The following is a 9,091-nucleotide window of genomic DNA, read 5'->3' as shown; positions in this document are numbered from 1 at the left end:
CTCTTCTTCTTCGTTTTCTATTATGGCGGGTTTCAAATGACTTCAAGGAGCATACTGCCACCTACTGTACATGTGCGTGTAGATGCAATAATAACATTCAGTCACATCCATTAAATCTTATATATTTTTAAAGTTTGTATTGTGAAGATACATAAATAATGCTTTCCTTAATATGTAAATATCCTCTGTGTTTCCTTTGGCTCCCAATAAAATACACTAAATTGTATTTCTCTCACATCCTCCACATTTATCATCTTTTTAAGTTTTTTCGTTTTTGTGGGCCTAGATGCTATCATTAGTATTTTAGCTGGTATTAGCCTTTTATCTCATTTTTGCTTTTACATATATTTCTTTCACATTGCATTTGATATTTTACTGTAGATCAACTTACTGGTATAGCCTACATGCCATCATTAGTGTGTCAGTTAGTTTTAACCTTTTACCTAATTTTACCTTATGATATGCTATGATACCTAACAATTGAACTTTGAAAGCAGTGTTCACTGCTTTCTGGTTTTTGGGTGGGATGTCTACATCGACTGAAAGTTTCCACTCTCCTCCAGCAGCTGTTTTAGATGCAGGCTTTTGCTTTTGCTTTTTTCTGCTGCCTGTGCCCATCCCCTGCATTTATGCAAGTCTTCTGTAGATGACTTCAAAGTGAAAATTTCCAAATCTGCTTTTACTTTTAACAACCCTTAAATAATGAGATCAAGTAAAATGGAACGAAATAAGCTTGAATCGGTTTAAATCGACACAAACAAACTGCAAGAAACTTTCGTTTCCAGTCCAGTTTCTTGCAAATTCAAAAAGGTGCAAGATGAACTTCTAACCACCAGGTGTCAGGCTGGTGACAATGACAACGCCTCACTGTCAATAACTTCTTTCTTGCAGAGCGCCATCACACATTTATTTATTTATTTATTTATTTATTTATTTATTTATTTATTTATTATCTATATTTTCAATGTCAATCCTGTGCTAACATCTTGTTTACACCATCAAGAACTTTTAAATTTTTAAAAAATTAATAACAAGATTTTTAAAATGTTATTTTTGTTCAAAAAAACATTTTCATCAACACCTAAAAGAGCTATTTTCACCTTTTTTAACCATTGCACTGTTACTAAAGAGCCATTTCTTTCAATTTAGTAGTCAATTTTAGTGTACTAGTTGCAGCAATTCTGGAAGATAATTTACCAACAAACAACCTCCAGTCAGTCACTGAGCAGTCATTGCTTACAGCGGGGGCACTCGCAGTTGTTATGGTGATAAATGAGCGTTAACAGCATCTCTGGTGCATGCTGGATCACCTACAGGCTAGACAACATGCACACACAAACACACACACAACATCTAATTGCTGAAGAAAATAGAAGGGTTCATGCAAGTGCCTACAAGTGCATGACACAGGCTCACATTCCCATAATTACTAGAACCAGTAACCCTAGGAACACATGTGTCTGTTGTGTGTTTTTATGGCTCAGGGAGGCACTGATATCACATTTTGATCATGCAGAACTGATGAAACAGAACCCATCAAATGTTCAGTATGCAGATTCATCAAAAACAGTCATTTCCCTCACAGGAATACTACATGTTTCTGTGGGAAGCTGAGATCAAGCAAAACACCCGTAAGTTTCTTACGTAAAGACAAATGGCAATAAAATACAACAGATATTGTTGGGGCTTGTAGAGGTGCCCATCGACCCATGCAAACTTAAGCGTCTGTATGTTTTCACCCCTTCAATACTCAGTGTGTTTGCATGAATTTGTTGTTGTTTTCAGGCTGCAACATTGAACAAGCTGCACATGCACATGGAGTTTATGTCTCCTATGAGAAGTCGGTGCAGACTTGTAATACATTTTGTTTGAGACTCATCAGGTTTGATCTGCTATTCCAAGAGAAACTCATCCTTAGGCGAAAAGAGTTTTATCGTCAATAACGCTCAGTTTGTATCATGGTGCTCTCTGTAGTGAGGTTTTATTGTTCCTTTTCTAGTAATAAAATCCCTGTGAATGATCTTACTGACATGCAAAGGCATGATAGAAGCTGGAGAGACAGCTCTTGGCACCCTGAACTGGTGGGACATAATTTTCTTTGTCAGAAGCATGATAATTACATTATGGCAGATGGCAAACTTCCACATGGCTCCTCTCTCGGATGAACGTGAAGAAAGTAAAAGAAAACTGTTGAAAGATTTGCGCATTGGGAGGAATACAGTCGTACAAGTCTCCCAGCATTAAAGCTGTCTAAAAATATCAGATCAGAACTCCAGAAATAACTCAAAGAGAACCTCACAGATGACATAAAGTAGGCCAAGATATTTTACAAGGCAACACATCGTGCCCACATGCGGAGAAATAATTGTTTTTGACATTTATCAGTCTGGCAAAGGTTACAAAAAGCATTGCAGACCTCACTTCCCTCAGTTAAGCTCAGCGTTCACAATTTAACGATAATAAGGAAGCTGGGATAAAATTACTCTTATTTCAAGACCACAAACAAAGCTGCTGACCAAGAAGAACCCAAAATTGTAACTGATATTTACCAAGCATTTCTTTATAATCCTTTCAACTTAAGAGAAATTGTTCTTTGAACTGATGAAAGAAATGTACAGCAGTAATTCAGAAAAGGAATATTACACCTATAGTCCAACACGGTGGTGGTAGTGTCATGATCTGGGGGCTTTTTGCTGCTTCAGGGCCCAGATGACTTACTAGAGCAAATGGAAACATGAATTCTTCTCTTAAACAGAAAGCTTCAAAGCAGAAAATTCAGCCACTCAGAAATGAACTATTGTCTGTGAAGTAGCAACAAATGATCTGAAAGATTTGGGGGAGAGAAAAAAAGCTAAGTTAATATTTAAGGGCGGCCTAGACTCAGGCAATTATCGCAAATACCTGGTAACAGTTGTTACAGCAAACAGTTCATTGGTTTCGTTTTCCACTGGTAATTAAAATCATCATTTGGAAATTGGATTTTTTAAAATTTATTCTTTCTATGGTATTTATATTTCTTTTGTAGTCTGAAACATTTAAACGTAACAAAACGCCCCAAAAGCATTCAATTTTTCTCATATCAATCCCAAATATAAAATAATATTTGATACAGTAACATTGGATAAGCTTTTGATCTCATAAATCTCAAATGTGACTTAAATCCAAACATTATAGTTCATAGTTCGGTAAACAATTAAACAACATAGGAAATGAAATAAAAAGATCCATTTTTAGGTCGGAATAAATGACTTTTCAGTCATTTTCATGCTGTGTCATTATTTCTCAGCGTCTTTGCAGAATATAACATATTTCACTTGCATGGCCATTTATTGCTTTACAGTCTTGACCTGACTGGGAGCATCCATCTTGATTTTGAATGGATCCTCTGAGAGTTGTTTTCCCATCACAACACGACAGGACAAAGATAGAGTGGATGTCAGAGTTGCCTTATGAGCAAACACTGAAGTGACACATATAAATAATTTAGTGTCTGTGTTTTCTCTATGGGATGCAGGAGTAATGTATATGTGTGGTGGCTGCAGGGTTTTTATTTTTTATTTTATTTTCAAGACTCCATAACTGTGTAGTCATACATTTAGATTTTTATTTTAATGAACAACCCTGTAAAATGGCTGTATATTTCAGTAAAAATAATCTCCAAATGTCCTCAGGTTGACCTTCAAACCTTAAGAAACCTTCAAATGTACATTTATTTACACAACATTGTCTTTTAAACACTTCCTATTTAAGTGTGACGTGGACTAATTATCAAACCAGATGTTAGAATTTACTTTACGAGTAATTTGAATTAGTCATGATGTACTGTATTGTAAAGTGAAAATGAAAAATAGAATTGTCAATAATGTGATTTGAACTGAATTTGATTTCTTTATGAAATAATTTCATATTCAATGATGTCTCTAATATATCTTTCAATTGCTTGTTGACAGATCTTTTTTTTTTTACTTCATTTTATTTAATACATTTTGGCACTGCAAGTGCTTGCTTAGCTTTTCACATAGCAAAAGTGTTTTAAGTAAGTCATGTTTCAAAACTCGTAAAACTTTTGTTTCGACAAGCCACATTTTGAACTTCCTGACTTAACTCTGAAACAAGAACGCAGGGAAGATCACTGTGGGTTAAATGTCACTGCATGAAAAATGAAACTTCCACTCGACATTAGCCAGAACCGCTGTGCAGAACCAGCTCCAAATAAAAATGCTTGTGGTGACTTGTAAATTCTTGTAAAATAACTCAAGAGAATCTCAGCAGTGAGAGGGGTTTGAGGTCATCTGGGTTCTTAGTCAGCAAGCAACGTTGCTCCAGAAATCATGGATCTAAGTGACAAAACTAACTTTTAAGAGAATAAGAACATTTCACTACACCGCAGAAGAAAACTCAAAATGAGATCGGCGGGCTTACAGGAAGCCCTGCCTCTATCGTGCTGCAAGCGAGGAATGTGGCGGTGGGTCTATAAACTCCCTGATTCATCGGATGAAAGCTGAAGCTGCTTTGGGAAAGTCGTTGAAAGCACCGTGAGCAACAGATGTTGACGAGGATGGAACAAAGGCCCCGTTCGGTTCAGAGTTAATGATGATGAATTCCACAGAGATCCATATAAACGCGAACGCACGATAACAAACAAACCCCCCCGAGCTTGAAACCGCGCGTCTCCGCAGTGACAGAGCAGAAAATGACTGTGTTCTGGCTGCTGTGTGGGTAAGCTGCAGCGACACCAGCGATGAAAGGTTTTCATTAGGTGCGTCACTGTTTAATTGTCTGCTAAGGAGATGGGCGTTAGTAAGAGATGTGTGTGGGCGCCCTAGCAAAGGGAGAATAAATGCACTTAAATATATACATAATATACTGGAATAAAAATACTTCATTTGTAGAGATCCAAAAGATTTTGTTTCACACAAGAAAAATTACAATATCTTCTGTAAAAGTGTTTTAAGTTCTCGTTTAAGTTTTCCACAATTTGTCACGTCTTAACTACGTTTTAAAATCAGGACTTCACTGGGAGTTTTAAAGTCGGCAGTGGATGTTCTTAGAAAATCTACAGGCGAATAAAAATCTGAAAAGTGTGGTGTGTTCTTGTATTTAGCCCCTTTACTTTGAAACTCGCAAATAGAATGGTGAGTGACCAATTGGCTTCAGACGTCACCAAGTTAGTGAATAGAATCTAATCCTCTTGCAAAAGACGAATAAACACACACACATGCACGCACACATGTGTGTGTGCGCACCAGCGAGCGCACATTCGTTACCCCAGTGTGATTTACTTTTTTTTACAGAGAAAAACTAGTAGCAGAAATCCAAGCTCAATTAGAAGAAACACCACAACTACTTGTCATACACTGTACAAATCCGGCCTTTAGAGAAGAAGGGCAAGAGGAAAGATGTTGAATGAAAATCAGACAAAATCCTGCTTGCAATTTGTTAACGGTCATATATCAAATGTGGACGTTCATGTTTACCTTACCAGCAGGACTACCACCCTGAACTAACACCATTGGCATGGTTTAAGTTCATGAATATTCTTGTGTTAGAAGGTTTCTGTCAAACTCCAGGTCTGAATTCTCAGCCACTGAGAATGTGTGGCTGAGTTTGAAAAGTGATTTCTGAAATAAAAGTTGCCGAAATGTGCGCAGCTTTTAGGGACATACTTTCAATTCGTAAAGTAAAAAGTTAAAGAGCTATAAATGATTTAGGAAGTCATTGTTAAAGAAGTCTTTATTACTTTTATTGTTTCATCCAACTTCTGTGGAAAGGCTGCCTAAAGGGACAGTTTTAGCTGAACTCTTACACCTTTCTTCAAACTACACACTTCTGAAACTCTGTTTCCCAAATTCCCATATCAGCGATTGATATGGGAATTATATGAAAGTTTCACATGAAAAGGTTTTCATATGTAAAATAATAATAATAATAATAATAATAATAATAATAATAATAATAATAATAATAATCTCTTAGATTAGATGAGTTCTATTAATACTTTTGAAATTGTTATGAATATAAACAGTTGTCAAATGTTTGAAAACTATGAAGTTATTGTATATTTTTGGCTGTGGGGAGGGCATTAAACCCATGGATCGGTTCGCACACACTGATGTTTTCTTTGCTGGACACAGGGAATCAAAACTCTGCAGCTCAGGGTTTTCCACAATTTAGAAGTTCCTAGATTTTCAGTGTAAGACTATGCTACGAAGATAAAAAAAATAAAATCAATTTATTTTACATACAAGGATGCGACACACGTGTCCACGACTGTATGAGTTCAGTGTTTACCCACCAGGTGTCAGTAGCATCCCTGGGTTTTCTCATGTGCTGCACGCAACTGCTGCAGACAAAGGGGGTAATAAGTATGACCTCTGTGCATGCTTAAATGGAACTGCAATGAGCAAACGCATATTCATTAAGATCTAAATTATGCCAGTGCAGAGAATATAAACATATTTGTTTTGGGGGCTTTTTTATTTAGAAAAAGAGCTGGTTTGCTTCCTTTCCGCACATTCAGCCAGAGCCTAATACATAAAAATGACTTGCGAGATAAAGTGTTGACTAAGAAGTAGTCCTCGCAGTGACTCAGAGGAAATTTGAACAGAAAGAGGATGCTTTGATCCATGCCCTAGTTTTTCTTTGAGCAGGGAGGGCGGAGGGAGATGCTCGGCGATCAGGGAGGCGGTTCTTCGCGTCCTCCAGTCATCCTCTCAACTCTTCAGCTCAGTCAGTGTTCGGCGTCTGAAGGGAGTCAGACTCGCAGGCCACGTCTGGGAGTCGCTTTATTGACAAACGCGAGAGGAGAACCGACTGGCGGGGAAGCAGGACCCTGGAACGTCTGGATTTGTGTGCGTGTATTTGCCTCGCCGCGGGATATTTACCCTTCAATTAACCGTCTCTGATGCGCTGAAGTCTTCCGCCGCCACAGCTCACCTGGCACAGGTCCGCCGCATTTGACCGCGTTTCGTGCCGAGAGTTGTCTGAACCCGGCTGACCTTGCATCACAGAATCCATTCTTTGTTTCAAACTTTTAATTTTAGAAAAATGTGATTCCATGTCTCTCTTTTCTTTTTTTCTTTTTTTTTCCTGGGAGGAAGCCAAGCCCCTTCATTGGCATCTGACACAGCTGGGTCGTGTCGAGAAGATTGAGGATTAAAGGTTTTTTTTTTCCTTCTTTCTTTCTTCCCCTCTTTATTAAAGAAACCCCCCAGTTTTTCCTTGGCTTTGTTTTTACCCCTAATAAAGGTCGAATAAGCAACATGAGCGGAGTGTAAATAAAGGCACATTTCACTCGTATTTCCCTCCACATATCAGCCAAAAATAAGATGGAAAACGAGGTTTTCACCCCACTGCTGGAGCAGTTCATGCTCTCGCCTCTGGTTTGCTGGGTAAGGAGAAGGAACCCCCTCAATTAAATATTCAGACGTGCTCTCAGAATTGTTTGTCTTTACGTGAATTTATTTTATTTTACTTATTGATATTTTTTTTATAGGTAAAGAGTGTTGGGCACTCGACAGTGACCGACGGCAGTAAATTGTCGGAATACGTCGAGCTGGTGGACGGGATTTACCTGAACGAGATCATGTTCGAGATGTAAGTGATTTGACAGGAAGGGAAGACGTTCCCATCTGTCCCTCTTCTTTGGCCTACATCGAGGCACAGAATTAGCCAAATGAGGGCATGCGAAACTAGATTTACAGTCGTGGTGTTTTGTGTGTGTGTGTGTGTGTGTGTGTGTGTGTGTGTGTGTGTGTGTGTGTGTGTGTGTGTGTGTGTGTGTGTGTGTGTGTGTGTGTGTGTGGTAGCCTTTTTCTGCGATCATTTACATTGTGGTGAGAGGTTAAAACGACACTAACCCTCAGGCCTCTTTTTTTTAGGGTCATCCCTTTGAGCAAATTAAAACAACTGCAGCCTCTGTCGAGTTTTTGAATTGAATGTGGGCTAGTCACAAAGGGACACTGTTTTGGGTCAAAGATGTTCTTGCAAGGCGCCTTTTGAGGCTTTCTGCACCATTTTGTTGTTGCTCTATTGGTCGACTTAAACTGCTGGTTCCAATTTTCAATTTTTGCCCTTTAAGGACTAATGCATGTGAAAATTGTGCTGCAGGTCCTTTGATGGAGATGTTAGTTTGGAATCTGAAGAAATTGTATGATTGTACCGATTTATTCATAGTAATAACCATTTGCAGGGAATTATAAAAGATGCTTTTGGTTGATAAATTTCTTAAAGAATGGTGAGATTTTATTTCATCTGCATATTAGGGGAAAAGCAAATTTGTAAATCACCAGTGAGGGGGAAAGTTCTGTGTCTGATTGGTTGGTGCATTTTGTGGATGCACTGCTTCACAACTTTCAAATGCCAGGATTTTTTCCTCCACTCTAAAATCATTTGCTAGATGCTGAATGTAGGTTACTTCCTAATGCAACTCTGTTTTGGATGCAGTGAGAATGGGTTGTAGTACATCCTGTTGGTTGCTGCATTGATGGAGGAAAAATTACAAGATTGATTGGGTTTAATGAATGGGAGACTGCCAATCTGATCAGAGCCGATGAAGGAAAAATAAGCTTATTCCAATCTCTGTCCAATTGATTGTTGCATCACTAATCTGTGGTGCATGGCTGCAGCATGCTGCTCCACTTTCAAATGCTTTTTTTTCTTTTCCTTTTTTCTTCCCACTACTCTGTGATTTGCAGCAGATTGGAAGATACCCTGCCTCCTTGAGGTAGCTCCCTACTGTGTTGCAGATTAGTCTGCAAATAGAAGCCTTAAGCATGAGAACCACTTAGTATCTGCAGAGAATCTGGATTGGGAAAAAAATGCAAGCTGGCAATGGAGGAAGCACATGTTTGTTTTTTATCCAATTGAAGCCGAATTAGACTGTTTGCTCTGTTTCTTGGTGTTGAGGGAAGCATTACATGTCAAATTTGTCTCTTTCCACTCACTGAATTATGCATACGGCATGACTGGAGACGGATTTTCTCTCCTTTGTCTGGCTCCAAGCAGCTACTTTCTGCTATTAGGATTTTCCATATTAATCTTTTTTTAGATTTTTTTTTCCACTAATACCAGGCTTTTCACTGTCAGCATT

The 9,091-nt window shown here is 38.4% G+C and overlaps 1 protein-coding gene across 13 annotated transcripts in view; it reads left to right on the top strand.

The window, feature by feature from the left end:
- The first annotated feature begins 6,717 nt into the window (after positions 1-6,717).
- The window catches only part of ccdc88ab (coiled-coil domain containing 88Ab), a 59,583-nt gene continuing 57,209 nt past the window's right edge, over positions 6,718-9,091 (top strand). For 12 of the 13 annotated variants that reach the window (XM_055029280.1, XM_055029275.1, XM_055029276.1 and 9 more), the window contains exons 1-2: positions 6,718-7,391; positions 7,496-7,596. In XM_055029280.1, coding sequence (XP_054885255.1) covers positions 7,329-7,391; positions 7,496-7,596 — 164 coding nt within the window. In that variant the 5' untranslated portion in view covers positions 6,718-7,328. The remainder of the gene's footprint in view (positions 7,392-7,495; positions 7,597-9,091) is intronic. The other variant, XM_055029273.1, reaches the window with a different exon arrangement.

Source organism: Poeciliopsis prolifica, unplaced genomic scaffold, assembly GCF_027474105.1.
Source record: "Poeciliopsis prolifica strain line A6 unplaced genomic scaffold, Auburn_PproV2 SCAFFOLD005, whole genome shotgun sequence".
NCBI classification, from domain to species: Eukaryota; Metazoa; Chordata; class Actinopteri; order Cyprinodontiformes; family Poeciliidae; genus Poeciliopsis; species Poeciliopsis prolifica.
Note: the sequence above shows the minus strand (reverse complement) of the source record. Positions and strands in the feature narration are given on the sequence as shown.